Genomic DNA, 19,363 nt, shown 5'->3' with positions numbered 1-19,363 from the left:
CTCCAGGGGATCTTCCCGACCCAGGGATCGAACCCAGGTCTCCTGCATTGGCAGGCGGATTCTTTACCATCTGAGCCACCCTTGAAGACACAAGTGTCACCATAAATTTTTTTTCACCCCGTGTTTCATTTGATCATGGAATATTCTGCCTCCCCACCCGCACCATCACATACCCACAACCTTATTATCCTCATGCAGAATGCCCTCCAGATAATGGGCCACTGGGGGAAAGGCTGGCAAGACGATCTCCAACGTGGTTTTCCAGTTTCAAAAACATCTGAAGGAATTTTCCTCTGATGAGGCCTCTGAGGCCTCACGCTGAGTCGTGAGGACAGCTCTTGAAATCCCCCTCCGTGAGTTGGGCCCCTCTGTGACCTGTGTCCCGCGTGACTTTGGACTGCTGGCTTCAGCCCCAGGTTCCTCGGTTTCCTCTGCTCTAAGAGGAGGTAACATCCCCATCACCGGGCGCCCTCGCTCAGGGAGCTCTCAGGTCAGCGTCACCCATTGTCTATAAATTTTGTTTATTTCCTCAAGGCGCTGAGATGCCAGATCTGCCCGCAAGAGGGCGCAAGGCACACGGTTTTTGCCTCAAAGCGTTTTCAAATCCATTTGGAAGGCCCTGCAGGCAGTTTTGCCAGAATGCGCCTCCTGGGTCAGATTTCTCCTGAACGACTGAACCACGGACTTGAGAGCCGGAAGTGTGTGTGTCAGTCACTCACTCATTGTCCGACTCTTTGCGACCCCACGGACTCTCCAGGTTCCTCTGTCCATGGGATTCTACAGGCGAGAATACTGGAGTGGGTAGGCATTTCCTTTTTCAGGGGATTTTCCCAACCCACGTCTCCTGCAGGGCAGGAAGATTCTTTACTGTCTGAGCCAGAAGAGACCCTGCAAAGGATGGGATGCGACCACCAGATTTTGCAGTTAACAGCCACAGAAGGCTAACTGTGAAGCTGGTGAGAGTGACTTGCAAAACAGCAGAGTGGCAGGGAACCGACTCCAGGAACATTCTCTGTGGGGTTGGATGGCCGGGCAGAAACAGTGTTTCTGGAAGGAAAAAAATAATGCATCAAGTGGGTTAACAGCATGTGAAGCTGAAATGAAAGGATGCTGCTGGTGTGTGACTGTGTGTGTGTATGTGAGACAGACGTCGAAAAAAAGAGGAGAAAACACCAGATTCTGTACTGTTCATTTCCTCTGGACCAGCTTGGTGGTGGTTTAGTCGCTCAGTCATGTTCGACTTTTGCGACCTCATGGATTGTAGCCCACCAGGCCCCTCTGTCCATGGGATTCTCCAGGCAGGAATACTGGAGTGAGTTGTTACTTCCTTCTCCAGGGGATCTTCCCAACCCAGGGATCAAACCTGCGCCTCCTGTATTGCAGGCAGATTCCTTACCACTGAGACTTTTGGAGGACTGAAGTATTCAAGACTACATTTGACACACTGAGCTTGAGAGTATCTTTCACACCCACAGCCCCTTTAAGGGACATTGCTCCATCCCCCCACCAGGGGTTCAGACACCCGTACTTTGTCCTCCTCCCTCCTCTCCAGCCGCACCTGACCCCAGGTGTCCAAGTCTTCAACTGGCTGGGACCTGTGGTTCATTGCCTGGTGGGGTGGTTGAGCTGGGTCCCTTGTTCCCTGAGATGTAAGTTATTAAAAGATAGAGGTGATGAGCGGTGGGAGTTCCAGGTGACAAGTCACAAGGCGAAAAGGGGGCAAGGGTGGCCTGAGTGACCACACCAGGCCAGAGGGTGAGGGGAGAGGACAGAGGTGTCCCAGAGCCGTGCACACACCCCGAGAAGCAAAAGTGCTATGAGAGGGGGTGAGACCACGTGCCAGGGGAGGGCTAAAGGAGATGGAGGGCTACTGCAACGTTCTGTCCTCCGTGTTTTCTCAGAGCCAATTGTTTGGGTCTTTAGGCTGCCCTGAGAGTTTAGAAAAGGCAGAGGAACCAGATCAAATGGCCAACATCTGCTAGATCATGGAAAAAGCAAGAGAGTTCCAGAAAAACATCTATTTCTGCTTTATTGTCTATGCCAAAGCCTTTGACTGTGTGGATCACAATAAACTGTGGAAAATTCTGAAAGAGACGGAAATACCAGACCACCTGACCTGCCTCTTGAGAAATCTGTATGCAGGTCAGGAAGCAGCAGTTAGAACTGGACATGGAACAACAGACTTGTTCCAAATAGGAAAAGGAGTACGTCAAGGCTGTATATTGTCACCCTGCTTACTTAACTTCTATGCAGAGTACATCATGAGAAACGCTGGACTGGAAGAAACACAGGCTGGAATCAAGATTGCCGGGAGAAATATCAATAACCTCAGATATGCAGATGACACCACCCTTATGGCAGAAAGGGAAGAAGAACTAAAAAGCCTCTTGATGAAAGTGAAAGTGTAGAGTGAAAAAGTTGGCTTAAAGCTCAACATTCAGAAAACGAAGATCATGGCATCCAATTCCATCACTTCATGAGAAATAGATGGGGAAACAGTGGAAACAGTGTCAGACTTTATTTTTTGGGCTCCAATATCACTGTAGATGGTGATTGCAGCCGTGAAATTAAAAGATGCTTACTCCTTGGAAGAAAAATGATGACCAACCTAGATAGCATATTGAAAAGCAGAGACATTACTTTGTCAACAAAGATCCGTCTAGTCAAGGCTATGGTTTTTCCAGTGGTCATGTATGGATGTGAGTTGGACTGTGAAGAAAGCTGAGCACCAAAGAATTGATGCTTTTGAACTGTGGTGTTGGAGAAGACTCTTGAGAGTCCCTTGGACTGCAAGGAGATCCAACCCGTCCATTCTGAAGGAGATCAGCCCTGGGATTTCTTTGGAAGGAATGATGCTAAAGCTGAAACTCCAGTACTTTGGCCACCTCATGCGAAGAGTTGACTCACTGGAAAAGACTCTGATGCTGGGAGGGTTTGGGGGCAGGAGGAGAAGGGGACAACAGAGGATGAGATGGCTGGATGGCATCACTGACTCGATGGACGTGAGTCTGAGTGAACTCCGGGAGTTGGTGATGGACAGGGAGGCCTGGTGTGCTGTGATTCATGGGGTCGCAAAGAGTCGGACACAACTGAGTGACTGAACTGAACTGAACTGAGAGTTTAGTGGTAAAGAATTCACTTGCAATGCAGGAGGCACAGGAGATGGAGGTTCGATCCCTGGGTTGGGAAGATCCCCTGGAGGAGGAAATGGCAACCCACTCCAGAATTCTTGCCTGGAGAATCCCTATGGACACAGGAGCCTCGTAGGCTACAGTCCCTGGGGCCTCAAAGAGTCGGACACGACTGAGGGACCGGGCACACACGAACTAGTTTCCTACAACTAAATTGCTTAGTGAAAGTAAAGATTTGAAGGCACTGTCAGATTGGAAATCTTATGACAAAAGCGACACTGACGGTGTGTGTATAGAGTGAAATCATATTGCGTGGGAGCCTGTGGGTGTATGTGCAGGCTCAGCGGGCACAGCCTTCCTCCCCTCCCCCTCCCTCCCCCTCCTCCCCCCCTCTTCGCCCTCCTCCCCTCCTCCCCCTCCTCCCCTCCTCCCCCTCCTCCCCTCCTCCCCCTCCTCCCCTCTTCCCCCTCCTCCCCCTCTTTCCTCCTCCTTCCCCTCCTCCCCTCCCCCACCCCTTCCTGCTCCTCAGTCTCTTCCTCTTTCTCTTCCTCTTTCTCCTTTACTTTCTCTTTCTCTCCCTACTTCTCCTTCTCCTCCTTGGCTCTAATACCTTCATTTTTAAAATCTTTCATATTTTGAAGTTGTTTCCGAATTACAGAAAGTTGCATTCTGCTGACCACCTGCCCTGATAGGTTCAGGGCTGACCCCCTTCTGTCATTAAAATTTGAGCTCAAACATCACCACTTTGTGGCTCCCCAGGGGGCGCTAGTGGTAAGGAACCCGCTTGCCAGTGCAGGAGACAGATGTGTAAGAGACTCGGGATTGGTCCCTGGGTTGGGAAGATCCCCTGGAGGAAGGCAAGGCAACCCATTCCAGTATTCTTGTCCGGAGAATCCCATGGACAGAGGAGCCTGGTGGGCTCTGAGTTGCAGAGTCGCTGGACACGCAAAGGACATGACTGAAGCGACTGAGCCCAGCACAGCATATCACCCCTTTGAGACACCTCGTCGCTCTCACCTTCTTGCTAACTCGAGTAAAGGGAATTTATATAAGGATACACAGGGCAATCGGGGAGGGTGAAGGGATCAGTGTTGCCTAATTGAGTCAAGGGGTTGGCAGGTTTTGCGCAAGGACACTCCTGCTAAAAGTGGGGGTTGGAGGGCTATGAGGAAGGACCCGGAGCAGCTAGCTCTGGGAGTAAGCACAATATTAGGTAAATGTGGGCCACTTGCTTGAAGAAGTTGTGAGACTATTAATCATGTCTGTGGGCACATGGGGAAAAAAGTCACCACGAGGATAAAAACTCTGTTTGTTCTGGACATGCACCACAAACAGGCATCATGTCTCAATGTATCCTGCTTGCGCGGACTGCGAAACTGGACTCAAGAAGCGAACCTGCAAACCGCTCCAGAGCCACGGAAAGCTCTAGCACGCATGCATGTGCGCGCCCTCAGTCGTGTCTGACTCTCTGTGACCCCATGGACTGTAGCCCGCCTGGCTTCTCTGTCCATGGAATTCTCCAGGCAAGAATACTGCAGTGGGTTACCAATTCCTTCTCCAGAGAAAGTGCTAGAGCTGTGGCCAAAACAAATGCAAGATTTTCTTAACCCAGGGCTCACTGGGACTCCCACTGAAAAAGCAACCCTTAGTAAAGATGAGTACAATTAAAAAATAGTCTACTCAAAAGAGGAAATTAGGGACTTCCCTTGTGGTCCAGCGGCTAAGACTCCACACTCTCCAAGCAGGGGAGCCAGATCTGATTGCTGGACAGGGAACTAGACCCCACATGCCACAACTGAGAGTTCTCATGATGCAACTGAAAACAAAATATCCCGTGTACCATGGCTAAGACCTGGTGCAGCCAAATAAATAAATAGTTATTTTAAAAAAGAGAAAATCAGCCATTATGAAGGAGAGTTAGCAAACATAATAAATAGGAGATTAACACGCTGAGAATGTTAAAGAACAGAATAATCTGAAAGAAACCATAAAATAAACATATTTATCATTATAAATATGATATTTTATAAGTTTAGAAATTTTACAGTTTTTAATAAGCTTAGAAATAGAAATAACAGCATAGATGCCATGAAAAAGAGCATTAAGAATCAAATAGAATTTCTAGAAGTAAGGCATTGAAAACAAAAACTCAATTAAACACCATATTAGGAACAGCTGCAATACTGGAGAATAAAGTTGAAGAAATTATCTTGAATGCAGTACACCAAAATAAAGAGATGGAAATGCACATGAATAAAAGTTCAAAGACACAGAAAACTAAATAAGAGATTTTTAAAAATTGCATTGGGAAAGAGGGCTCAGAGGGAAGGGGGGAGGGACCAATGAAGAGCAATGGCTAAGACATTTCTAGAAAGGAGCAGTATGCAGCCTAGACCTGAAGATGCATTTTGAATGCCCAAGCTTGCATGTAAGTATGCGTGCTCAGTCTTGTCTGATTCTTCGCAACCCCATAGATTGTAGTTTTCTTGCCTGAAAAAACCCCATGGACAGAGGAGCCTGGCAGGCTACAACCAGATGGTCGCAAAGAGAGGGTCGTGACTGAGCGCGCATGCTGAAGGGCCAAAGTTGCCTGCTGCGTGGGACCGTGATGTGGAGGATAAGAAGGGGCTTTCAAACAGACAGGTGGGGTCATGTTCCAGCTCCGTCTCTTATTAGAAGAATATCTTTGGGGAAACTACTTAAATTCTCAAAGCCTCAGTTTCTTATTTTGTAAGCATTCCAAGTGGACGTTTGCTGTGTGGATTAAAGACACAAAACTAAGGTCTCTGATGTTCCCTCTTGGGGTAGGCAGAATAACGGTCCCCCAAAGACGCCTTGGTCCTAGTCCTCGGAACCTGTGACTACTGTTACGTCTCATGGCAATGGGAAAATTAAGGTGGGCAGGCAGAGTTAAGGTTGCTAATCAGCTGATCTTGAGATGGGGAGATTATCCTAGATTATCCAGGTGGGGCCATTGTAATGAGGACGTGCGTGCTAAGTCGCTTTAGTCCTGTCCGGTTCTTTGCGACCCCATGGACTGTAGCCCGCCAGGCTGCTCTGTCCACAGGATTCTCCAGGCAAGAATACTGGAGTGTGTGGCCATGCTCTCCTCCAGGGGATCTTCCCAAACCCAGGGATCAAACCCGAATCTCTCATGTCTCCTGCACTGGCAAAGCAAGTCCTCTACCCCTAGCGCCACCTGGGAAGCCCTGTGATGAGGACAACTATCCTCATAAGGCACAGACAGAAGAGGAAAACTTAGAGATGCCGGTAAGAGAAAGAATCATTGCTGGCTTTGCAGACAGAAGGGGCACTGAGCCAAGGGATGAAGGCAGCCTCTAGAAGCTGGAAGAGGCAAGAGAACAGTCTCTCTAGAGCCTTCGGAGGAAACACAGCCTTGCTGACACCATGACTCTGTCCCTAAACTCAGTGAGACTGTTTCAGACCTAAACGCTTCTGAGCTGTACGATAATGAAATTGTGTTGTTTTAAGCCACTGATGAATGGTACTTTGTTACAGTAGCTGTGGGAAATGAATATACCTTTCATCAGAGCATCATTCCTGCTTGCTTTTTTATTTTTATTTATTTTTTTTTTCTGCTTGCTTTTTTAAAAACATAGTTTTATTTGTTTGGGCTGTGCTGGGTCTTCTTGCTGCTCTCTAGCTGAGCTGCGTGGGCTTCTCGCTGTGGTGGCTTCTCGCGGTGGAGCACAGGCTCTAGGGCGCAGGGGCTTCAGTAGTTGGGGCGCGTGGGCTCAGGAGTTGCGGCTCCCAGGGTCTAGAGCACAGGCTCAGTAGTTGCGGCGCATGGGCTTAGTTGCTCTGTGGTACGCGGGGTGTTTCCAGACCAAAGATCGAACCCGTGTCTCCTGCACTGGCAGGTGGATTCCTTACTACTGAGTCGCCAGGGGAGCCCTATTCCTGCTTTCTTAAAGCAGTCTTTACATTATCTTTTGGAAGACAGAGCTTTTTGCAGGACGCACCTCATAGTGTTATCTGGGGGTAGAATATGCTCTAACAAAACCAGCCAAAGCAGAAAGCCAGCTTCTTTTTGGGATGTAGCTTCTCTTCTGTTGCTTCTCAATTGCTTTTAGCTAGTTTGTTAGAAAACAATGGCTTCATTTGGGAGTCATCCCACTTGCGAATTCAAATGTACTCTCAAATAGCTGATAAGCCGATTTTTTTTTTCTTGCCTGATTGTACATTTTAGTTACAGCGGCCTTCTCATGCTGCATCAGACACTGTTTGCCAGGAAAGGATTGAGAGGGTGTCAACTCTGAGGTTACGCGGTGCCTGGCAGGGGTGGCAGACGGTTTGTGATCTCTGCCCCTTGCAACATTCAACATCCTGTTTGATGCAACCCTTTGATGCAGCGTGAAAGGCAGCAAGCGCCTCTATTTGACCCACTTCCTTCTTCTCGAGCACAGGTATTGGGATTTGCATATTTCATAGCCGGGTCTTCATTATGTCGCATAAAATTCTTAGCACGTGGAGACACCACAACATGACCATTGGCAGTGATGAGTTTTTATTAAGAAAGGAGAAAATGCAGAGTGAGGCTCAACCTAGTTTTGACACATAACTTGCCCACTTACTTCCATTCACATGGGTCTATCGCCCTCAGCTTCTCTGGTGACACCGATGCTGGTGGGAACCCACTGGCTGTTAAGAAGAGGAACAAATTTTTTTTCTGGTTCTTCAGTATAAAGGAGCTGCTTCTGTTTTTGGAACAAGCTCTGGAAACGTGGGATACTTTAAGCTTCCCCCTTTTCTAATTTTTTTTTCAAGAATAAAACAACTGAATCTGGCTCCAGGTAAAATAGTGAAGCATTTAATTCCTTTCCTTAGGATTTGTACCGTGTTTGCCTGCCCCAAAAAAAGAAAGATTACAAAAGTAAACTAGTAGAAAATGGGACATTTTTAAGAGAGAGTTAAAATAATCACAACAAAGCACCCGTTTCCCCTACCAAGTGATTATATATTTTAAATGACAATTCTCAGTGTTATGATGAGTATGTGGTGGAAAAGATGATGTTGACTGCTCGTGTGTACAAGAGTGGGGGCACGAATTTTCCAGAAAGCAGAGTGACTTTCTGTATTAAGAGCCTTCAGCAAGTTTATACATATATATATATATATGTATCTGAAATGATACTGTTCAGAATATACCCTTTTTAAACTCATCCTTTCAGTTTCCTTGTGTCTAAAATAGAGATATTAACAGGGACTATTTCATAGAGTGATTTGAGAATTAACTTATGGAAAACTAGCACACAAATGTATGCTTGACAATTGCTAGGCATAATTATTGATGAAAAACTAAGAACCTTTTCAGATAAAAATCACCAATTTTTACAATATGGTGTCCTGAAAATTTGGAGTATTGTTACTCTATGTTCCAGAGCAAACCTAAATACCACTTTAGGATGAGATCTCTGGTCTACTCCCTGCCCATTCACTTCTGGAAATAGGTCTCTTTAAGTGTCTCAAAGCTATGTAAACTGGAACTTTCAATTTAATTCAGACATATTGCCATAAAAAGGGGTAAGGATTTCTTCGACATGAAACTACACATATAAGTTTGATGGATTGCTTTTAGGGCAGTCTTCGTGTTCTGAGGGAGCATTCTAGCGAACACTCAGAGCCTGAAATTGTTTCATGTGAGCTGATAAAGCTTTCTAAGCGGCAGGTTTGTAGGATCAGGCTCTGGATCCCTTTGAAAGTTTTCAAAGGTCTTTGAAGACCAGCCTTCTTGGCCCCCAAGGAAGGGAGGTTCAGATTAGCCTTGGCTGGTAATGATGGGGCTGTGGTTAGGATGAGCAAGTCAAGGCCTGCTGTGAAAGAAAAGAGAATTCGGCTGTTTTGGAAGGGAGTACAGTGAGTGTCCAACAGGAACTGCCAGAAAATAGGGAAGAGAGCATTGCAAGCAGTGTTTCCGGAATGGAGAGCTAGGTGCCTGGCGCTTGAGAAAGAGGGAATGGTCAGAATGGGGAAGGGCTGCCTGAAAGCAAGAGGAGGGCAGACTAATCGACTTGTCCTGGGTCCTTCTTAGGGAACTTCTTATGCACCTAGAAGCCACCTTGAATGGTGTCTTCAATCACGGACCCTCAAGCCTTCTTCACACACTTGGAGACTTCTGTCCCCTCCACCTCTGAGCTGGGTATAGGGGAAACCTGGGCTTCACCTGCCCTCTGCTTGTCAACTGAAAGATTAGATCCTCAGGCTGGGATGGTGCTTAATGGTATCCCCATTACCATTATAAGGTGATTTGTTGTTGTTCAACTGCTAAGTCGTGTCTGATTCTTTGTGACCGCATGGACTGTAGCATGCCAGGCTCCTCTGTCCTCCACTCTCTCCCAGAGTTTTCTCAAGTTCAAGTCCATATATAAGGTAATATGGTTTTCCTATTTTAAAAACCTATTTGTCTTTTACACAGGACATGCTCTCTGCTTGCATCCACTGGGAAATACAAATAGCTGTAATTCCATTTGCACTGTAAAAAGGGGGTCAAAGAGACAGAACCCGTGGTTACAGATCAGAGGAACAAACAGCCTCTGCTATTATAATGGAATGAAAGCAGCTGCAATCTAAATTCAGGGTCGTTTGAGGGTTCTTTGAGAAGTTGCCGAAAGGACTACTAGAGATCATTTGGGGTCTCTTTCTCAGTGTTCTTGCCAAGTGGAAAGGGAAAATGCAATTGGAAAGTTCCGGTTAAGACAGTTCTTCCTATGACACATGATGTTACAAAAAAGTGCCCTTGTCTGCATGCTGTTTCAAGGACTGTCTATTATTGTGCTTTTTGGGCCAAGAGAATCTTCAGTTAAGGTCAACTGAAAATCTGGTGTCTGAGCATATATCTCCCAATTAGATAATGACTTTTTGTAACTGTCTCTGTATCTGCCCTAGGCCTTATGGAGACTATTGATCTGTGTGCTGGGCCAAGTTTTGCATTACTATAAATTACATGGGTAATTCTTACTTTTTAGTGCCTCACTCCTTAAATTAAAAGTTTATGACCGAAGCAAGAGTGACTCAGGGATCAAAAAATGCAATTAGTGTGCATCTCTTTTTAGTACAAAAAAAAAAACCTTCTACAACTTAAAAACTATATGGATTGAGCTAAAAAAAAAAAAGTAAAGGAAGAAAATCAAGCTGATGATTATCTGTACAGTTTTAAATTAGCCCATGGATCTTACTGAACTTTTAAAAATTATGTTAGGTGGCCTGAATTCCTGAGAAATATGCCAGTTGTCCCCATAAAGTTCCAACTCTGGCTTCTGCAGAATTTCCTACTGTCAGCTTTCTGTCTTTGAAACAGTAAAAATTTAACTGGTTCAGCTTTTCCAAGTGATCAACATATTCAGGCTTCCCAGGTGGCTCTAGTGGTAAAGAGCCAGCCTGCCAATGCGGAAACGTAAGAGACGTAGGTTCGATCACTGGGTCGGGAAGATCCCCTGGAGGAGGGCATGGCAACCCACTACAGTATTCTTGCCTGGAGAATCCCATGGACAGAGGAGCCTGGCGGGCTATAGTCCATAGTGTCGCAAAGAATTGAACATGACTGGAGCGAGTTAGCATGCATACAAACATATTCAGCCATTGTTAAGGAGGGTCAAACAACATTTCAAAACTGATGAGACATTTTGAGGAGACTTATCCTTATTCTTCTCACACTCTGGGTGCCAGGAAATATCCTTTTCGATTGGAGAAGCAGCTGGGGTGGAGATTCTCTCAGAAGGGACCCTGCACGCATGCACTGTCCATGGGGCCACGAGGGCCCAATGGTGAGGGCACTGCAGCTGCTTTTTTGAGCAAGTGGGACCCAGCGAAAGCGGAAGCAGTGGCCACGGGTTAACTCGACCCTTTCTCCGCACAACCCTTTATATCCACATCTGAGGACTGTTTTTTTTTTTTTTAACTTTTTACTATTCTTTCATTTATTAGTCTGCACCAGTTGCAGCATGCAGGATTTTTAGTTGCAGCATGTGAACTCTTAGTTGCAGCATGTGAGATCTAGTTCCCTGACCAGGGATCGAACCTAGGTCCCCTGCATTGGGAGCGAGGAGTCTTTAGCCACTTCCACCACCAGAAAAGTCTCGAGAGCATTGCAGATGAAGCACATGGTGCTCATTATCTAGTAGGTGCTCAATAAATCACTGACGACTTGAACTCAGCTGGAAAACATTAGTGTGAAAGTCTTATTTAAATAATAGTGAATGTGACTATTATTTATTTTCTTCCTCCCTTACCAAAAACAAACAAACAAACAAACAAAAAACACCCACTAATCTTCAGGTCTCACTGGAAGTATGAGCAAGACCTGTTGAATCCTTTGACCACCCACATATATATGTTCCCCAACCACCATTTTCTGGTCAAATATATAGCAATTCTTATTGGTGGAGAAATAGAAATTTCCAAAACATGTTAGAAAAAGTGGTTAGGTAGTCAAAATGGGCTGGCATTCTTGATTTGTGGAGGTATGGATTTCTGAGATTAATTGCTCTGGGAACATTTGCATTGCTGGCCTAGCCAAAGGAATCCTATTTTAAAGATTAGAAGGGCTTAACTAAGCACATCTTGGAGAAAACAGAAAGAAGAATCAATTTTCTGTCATTAATCTTTATATCATCTCCCCCTACTCAATGTAATGAAAACAACAAATAAAAATAATCAGAGATCCTCAACTGACATTCAATCAACTGGAAGCATCACTGTGTCAAGAAGTTTAAAATCTGTTTTAAAAAACAAGCCATAGGACTCCCCTGGAGGTCCAGTGGCTGACTTTTCCTCCCAGAGGGCACTAGTGGTAAAGAATCCCCCTGCCAACGAAGAAGGTGCAAGAGACTCGGATTCTATCTCTGGGTCAGGAAGAGCCCCTGAAGTAAAGGAGTAGCAGCCCGCTCCAGTATTCTTATCTGGAAAATTCCATGGACAAGGAGGCTGGTGGGCTACAGTCCATGGGGTTGCAAAGTCAGACACAACGGAGCATGCATGCGTGAAGTGTGAGCAATCCATTGCAGTCAGCAGGGGCTCCATCCCTGGTTGGTGAGCAAAGATCCCGCATAACTTGTGACCAAAAAAACAAACATAAATAGCAGAAGCAATAGTCTGACAAATTCAACAAAGACTTTAAAAGTGACTCAAATTAAAAAAAAAATCTTGAAAAAACAAAAACCCCAAACATAACTCTCTTGAAGGCAGACATCATGGAACAGAAGTGACGACTGGGCCGGGGCTGAGGAGCCACATACTGATATTAAAAGTAAGAGCTACCCTTTTCTGAGGCCTCACTCTGTGCCAGGTCCCATATTAGGGACCTTAGCAGTCCTGTACTGAGTGGAGGAGCTTTGGGCCTTTCACCTTTTCCTGGCCTTTTTGGAAGGACGGACTCTGAATCTCGGCTTTGGGAGGGGAAAGAATCGACTCCTTTCCCCCAACCAGCCCTGCTGCATGGCAGCTGCCCAAGTGGTGGTGTCTGCTGGCCAGAACAACTCTGCGCATATATGTGGCCTTCCAACCAAGCATCAGCCCTCGCTGCCAGAAAGTGGGATGACAGAGAGGTTGGGGAGGGATGGATCATTACCAGAGGAGGGTGTTTGGGCTGTGGAGTGCTTGCTCACCACAGGACACCTGTCTGCCCTTTGTGAGCAAGCCAGAAGGGATCTGGCCCCCGAGCCTGCAGGCAGCAGAGCCCTGGGGGTGGGGGACCACCTGGAATGCTCATCGCAACTGCCCCAGCCAGGGCTGGAGAAAGCCCTGGAAGGTGAAGCTTCCCCGCCCCCACCTCTGCTATCTCAGTGACAGTGAGTGACCCAGTGGAGAACCTTCAGATGTCATTCATGGGGTATTGTAAGAAGGGCAGTATATGCGGGTCAGATTATCAAGAGTCCAGGCTCAGGGTGTAGGACGGCAGGAGTATGAAACCCAAAGTACTGCCTCTGTGGGCAGGTTATGGTTAACCTGGTTAAACAGTGACACCAGTGAGTGACCTCTGACCAGGAGACATCACACACTCCTTAAATTCTAAGCAGGGGACTTCCCTGGTGGTTCAGTGGTGAAGAATCCACCTGCCAGTGCAGGAGACATGGGTTCGATCTCTGATCTGGGAAGATCCCATATGCTAGGGAGCAACTAAGCCTGTGTGCCATATAGTTGTATATATTAAAATAAGTTCATCTCATCAGGTTTCATTAGAAATAACATTTTAGTTTTAATTGCACTTAAAAGTTATGCCATACATGAAACAATTCTATGCCTTTCTTAAATTGTTTGTTGTATCAAAATGCCTTTACCTTCCTCTTACCAAATACTAATTTCTAAATCCTCAAGTTCTACTGTATGCATATGTTGCTTTGCAATGTAATTTTGTACTTATATTTTCTTGCCGGACCATTACTGAAGGCCTAATGAATGCTGACATGGGCCTATGGATTCAGGCTTTATGAGATGGTGGTCAAGATAATTGAAAGGTGGTACCAATTTTCTAAGAGCCTGGGTAATGAATTCAAACAAGTAAATGTAGTATTGGAATTAATCCTTTATTCCCCAAAGCAATCCACAATTAAGACAGTTGGCACTGGACAAATTTCCACAGAAATGCACGAATATTGAGAACCTGGCTGCATGACTTTGAATCCATATAGGCTCAAACTCCTCTGATGACTTTGAATTACTATCGTATCCCTGAGAATGGATGCATACAAAGACCAATTGTAAGATGAATCCTTTTTGCAAAGGATTTTAACATTTTTCTTTTTATACTAAACACGCTCTGAAAGACATTTTCTAGATCTTTTTCGAAATCCTCAGACTTTTTTTTTACTAATCCTTCTCAAAAAAATATTCTGAAAAGATTCCCTAACAATCACAAAGTTTCATAAGGAGCTAGGATTACAAAGAGGATTCATGTGAGAAGACATCTCCACACAGAACCTGTACTCTTAAAGACATGAATGATTGTACACATCGACTTTAATGGTTTTTAAAGTGGAATTCATAAGTCATTGTAGGATTCATCAATTCAGGATTTAGAGATATTCTTTTTTCAGGAACATGATCGAAAACAACGTTGCTTTCCTTTACTTTCTTATAGCAGGAAGAGGAACAGACATAAAATATAACAGGAAGCTGTGTTACTCCAAAAACATCGCAGGATCGGATGATGCGAAAACCTTCACCGAACATTGGACCGTGACACCACTCACATTTGGATGTGCTGCAATGAAGGAAACATCACTGTCTACTAGAGGAAAGACATTTTGCTTGAGGCTATGTCAGACTCAAAGCAGTATGAAACATGGCCTTTCTCATTATTGATCTTACCCTCTCTCTGAGGATTTGACATGCACAAGTGAAAAAGTAAATGCTAAAAAAATCTGTACAAAATAATCCTAATTTTCTAGAACAGGAAAGTATAGCTTTAGAGCAAGAAAGCACCCTAAGGACAATTCCCACAAAATGTGTATAAAATAATCCTAATTTTCTAAAACAGGAAAGTATAGCTGCTCCTATTTAACATGTGACCACAGGGAATTTTCCTGTATTTTCCAAATGTTTTATAATAAATACGTATTATATTTATCACTCAAAATAAATATATATGTCGTTTTAAAGATAAAGGGACTATTATAACCTAGCATAGGATTAGTATCCACATGTATATATTCCATGTCTGTGAGATCCATATATATTGCACAGTCCATGGAGTCACAGAGTCAGACATGATTGAGCACACATGCACGCCGGCATACTTTTAAAGGCTCACAGGTCAGTTAAAAAAAGACACCGGCTCATTAGTACTTTTAACAGTAGCACATGAACGGACTATTCACAGAAGTAGAAATTTGAACGTCCAAGAACCTCCAGAAAAATAAAGATTCTCAATTGCATTAGTAATCGGGGAATACAAAACAAAATAAAGGAATGTGTTCAGTCATATCTGAGTCTTGTGACCCCCATGGACTGTAGCCCACCAGACTCCTCTATCCATGGAATTTCCCAGACAAGGATATGGAGCAGGTTGCCATTTCCTCCTCCAAGGGATCTTCCCAACCCAGGGATTTGAACCCAAGTCTCCTGCATTGGCAGGTGGATTCTTTACTGTTGAGTCACCAGGAAAGCCTCTAGTGGTTCACAGAAAAGACTTAACTAAAACTGTATAGAAGTTGCCAGCTACATCTCCACAATCTGTATCTCACCTTAGATTTAAGTAATAGCTTGAGAATATTGGAAGATAGGCTGAATTCAAACTATATTATTATGCCAGAAAAGCCAGAAGGAACAATCTAAAGACTTGCATGTGTGGTGTGGTGTGAGGTGTGTGTGTTTAACTCTAAAACTATCATCTGGCCCTATAATAAACTGTATTTAAAAGCTTAAAAGTGTATCTTGGTAAAAAGGACTTCAGAATTTGCTCACCATTTTAGTAACTTTTGGATTTCCACTGGGATCACATTATAATATTCATGTAGATTATTCTTTAGAAAGAACAAAGCTGTAATTTGAGTAAGATGTTGTGGATTATTCATAGAATTCTCTTTCCAAAAAATAGGATTAGTGAAATTATTCTCAAATAGGATTTTTTTCAGGTTAAGCTTTAAAATTCCATGTGGGAAACTAGTCAGTTCATTTCCATCAACCATCAATTTTTCAAGTGATCTGCAAACAAAGGAAATCATATTTTAAAAGGAAAAAGTAGACATCTGTCCCCGTGTGCCCCAAAATTGGTATAAAACTTAGTAGTAATAAAATATGAGTGTCAAGTATTTCCTTAAAATCCAGAGATTTAACTTAAAAAGCAACCAACCAATATATTATGCAAATAAGTGCATTTGTGTGAAGGGTAGCGGTAAAGCACATATTTTGTGCGACAAGTCATCACTATGGAAAGAGAAATAATCATAAACATAGAAGAGTGAATGTTATACTAAATAACGTATAATAGGGATACAAAGAAAATTTATTTTCATAGACAAATTCAACATCAACACATACATTTTGTTTCATTCAGGTGAAAAGTCTCAACTATTAGTTGAAGCAGCAATGGGGGGAGACAGACCACTGTGTTAGGTGAAGCTTTTATAAAATATTAAGGAGAACATGTGTTTATGAATTTTAGGGAAGGAAAGAGAGCCAGTAATAGACTTGGAAAATTCAGTGGAGTTCCAAAATTAACAAGGGTGGAAAAAAAAGAGAACAAATAGCATCTTGAAATTTAAAAATCTCCAAAAAAAAAAAGGAAAGAAAGAAATATGAAAAGGAGAAAGTGAAAGGACAGTAAATACAATGCTAAACAGAAGGCAAAAAATTAAATATATCAGCCATAACAAATATGAACAGGCTGAATTCTTCTATGAAAATACAAAGATTTTTACACAGGAAATTAAATAATTGGTCAAAATATTAGAAAAGCAGAAATAAAATGATCAAATTTTACTAAAGATAATTCTCCTTAGAAACCAACTAAAATCTAGTAAAAGGCATTCAGAGATAAGATAATATTTACATAGTTTGATTTTTAAATGAATGTAAAGAAGTAAATAGCTTTATTTTGCTCTGTCCTTAAGGGGCATATGTCTTATGGGTACTTACTACTTGCAAAATACCTGAGTTTCTGGATATCATTTGGAATAAAAGCAATACTATTGTAGGAAATATCAAGTTCCTCAAGATTATGCAAGCAAAATAGCCTTTAATAGAAAGAGAAAGTGAATTGTAAAAATGTTTATATGCTTATCATTACTGGATATAAATCATTTCATTCCTCAGTTAGTAGGTAGAAGTACAGAGAGAAATCATATATTTTTAAGATCTTGAAACTTATACAAATAGACTTTTGTTTCCATTATAGATGGTGTAATTACAATAATTGTCCTAAAATAATTCATCTATCCCTTAAGACTGATTAGAAATGTTTGGAGTGGTTAAAGCCCCATCTAGAAAAAAAACCACCTGAGAAATTCCTTGTGCTCAGCGGTGTCTGACTCTTTGAGACCCCATGGACTGTAGCCCGCTAGGCTCCTCTGTCCATGCGGTTCTTCAGGCAAGAATACTGGAGTGGGTTGCCATTTCCAAGGGATCTTCCTGACCAGGGATCAAATGTCCTGTCCCCAGCATCTCCTGCATTGGCAAGCAGATTCTTTATCACTGTGCCCCCTGAGAATATGCTGAGAAATTCTTAACAATATTTAAAAATATGTATTTATTGGTTGCTGTATTAGTTTCCTAGGACTGATGGAACAAATTCTCACAGTCTGGGTGGGCTTAAAACCACAGAAATTTATTCTCTCACGGTACAGGAGGCTGGAAGTCTGAAATCACGGTATCAGCAGCGTGGGTTCCTCTGGAGGCTCTGAGGAAGAAGCCGTCCCTTGCCCCTCTCCTAGCTTCTGGGGGCTGCCAGCAGTCCTTGGGGTTCCTTGGTTTGTGAAGCATAACTCCAATCTCCATCTCTGTCTTCATGTGGCCTTCTTATGAGGACACCACTTATTGGATTTAGAGTCCCCTCAAATCCCACCCTAATCAAGTATGACTTCTTGTTAACCAGTTACATCTGCAAAGATCCTATTTCCATATAAGGTCTCATTCTAAGGTTCTGCATGGACATGAACTTTTGAGGGACACCTTTCAACCCAGTGCAGTCTCATTAAGACTTTCCTAGTGAAATATCCTTGATTTTTCCTTCCATTAAGCGAAGTATGGTGCTCAGTCACTTCAATCGTTTCCGACTCTTGAAACCCCATGGACTGTAACCCACCAGGCTCCTCTGTCCATGGGATTTCCCAGGCAAGAATATGGGAGTGGGTTGCCATTTTCTTCTCCAATTAAGTGAAGAACTTAAAAGTAAGAACCAAAGAACACAAAGGCTAAGGCAGAGAGCCCTGCCTGGAGGGCGGAGGTGGGAGTTGCTTCCTGAAGACTGGAATGGAAAGGCTGAGTATGACATTCACCAAAATCCCCAGTAATTATCCCCTCTTTGTGAATGCTCTTATCAAATACCTTCCTGTTTTCCATAAAGATGAAAAGTTACTTGCATGATTATTAACTAAAGCACCATGAGCAGAATATTTCATAACTTCCTACTATTTTTGTGTGGATTGCAATGGTCCTCATGATCTGTCCCCAGGCTACTCATCCAGCTCACCCTATGTTCACATACAGGCCAGGATTTATTTGCTAAAATTCCCTGAATTAGCCCAGTTCTCACATATCTCCAGTTCCCCCAAATGGACTCTTTGATAAATAGCTTCCTTTTTTAAGTCTTGACTTGGAAGTCAACTCTTCCAAGGAACTCTTCCTGAATTTTTCAGACTAGGTGAGCAGCCTCTTCTGTGCTTCTCTGTTTACCTCTGTCAGAGAATTTGTCATGCTGTGTGACAAATGTCTGTCTCCTAAACAGTGACATTCGGGAGGCCAAGGATTCAATTTTACATTTCTATATATCTAACACTTTGCATGGTGCCAAGCACATCAAAAGTACTTCAGTTCTGTTCAGTTCAGTTGCTCAGTCGTGTCCGACTCTTTGTGACCCCATGAATCGCAGCACGCCAGGCCTCCTTGTCCATCACCAACTCCCAGAGTTCACTCAAACTCACGTCCATGGAGTCAGTGATGCCATCCAGCCATCTCATCCTCTGTCGTCCCCTTCTTCTCCTCCCCCCAGTCCCTCCCAGCATCAAAGTCTTTTCCAGTGAGTCCACTCTTCGCATGAGGTAGCCAAAGTACTAGAGTTTCAGCTTTAGCATCAGTCCTTCCAAAGAAATCCGAGGGTTGATCTCCTTCAGAATGGACTGGTTAGATCTCCTTGCCTACTTAGGAAATCACAATTGAATGAAAGGCATGGTGATTATTGTTCAGTTGTGACCCCATAGACTGCAGACACCAATCACTGTCTCCCAGAGTTTGCTCAAACTCATGTCCATTGAGTCAGTGATGCCATCCAACCATCTCATCCTCTGTCACCTCCTTCTCCTCCTGCCCTCAATCTTTCGCAGCATCAGGGTCTTTTCCAATTAATCGACTCTTTGCATCAGGTGGCCAAAGTATCAGAGCTTCAGCTTCAGCATCAGTCCATTCAGTGAATATTCTGGATTGACTTCCTTTAGGATTGACTGGTTGGATCTCCTTGCAGTCCAAGGGACTCTCAAGAATCTTCTCCAGCATCATAGTTCGAAAGGCGTGGTGATCCTGGTTAATTTTAAATCATTTGCTCTGAGAAATGAATGAGATCA

At 43.7% G+C, this 19,363-nt stretch overlaps 1 protein-coding gene across 1 annotated transcript in view; it reads right to left on the bottom strand.

Annotated features, from left to right (window-relative positions):
* Positions 1-14,105: 14,105 nt before the first annotated feature.
* Positions 14,106-19,363, bottom strand: part of LRRC63 (leucine rich repeat containing 63) — a 29,599-nt gene continuing 24,341 nt past the window's right edge. The window contains exons 7-9 of the mRNA XM_052650364.1: positions 16,739-16,822; positions 15,552-15,791; positions 14,106-14,349 (exon numbers count right to left, since the gene is read on the bottom strand). Of these exons, the coding sequence (XP_052506324.1) occupies positions 14,106-14,349; positions 15,552-15,791; positions 16,739-16,822 (568 nt within the window). The remainder of the gene's footprint in view (positions 14,350-15,551; positions 15,792-16,738; positions 16,823-19,363) is intronic.

Source organism: Budorcas taxicolor, chromosome 12, assembly GCF_023091745.1.
Source record: "Budorcas taxicolor isolate Tak-1 chromosome 12, Takin1.1, whole genome shotgun sequence".
Classification (NCBI taxonomy): Eukaryota; Metazoa; Chordata; class Mammalia; order Artiodactyla; family Bovidae; genus Budorcas; species Budorcas taxicolor.
The sequence above is the reverse complement of the archived record's forward strand: the minus strand, read 5'-3'. Positions and strand labels throughout refer to the sequence as shown.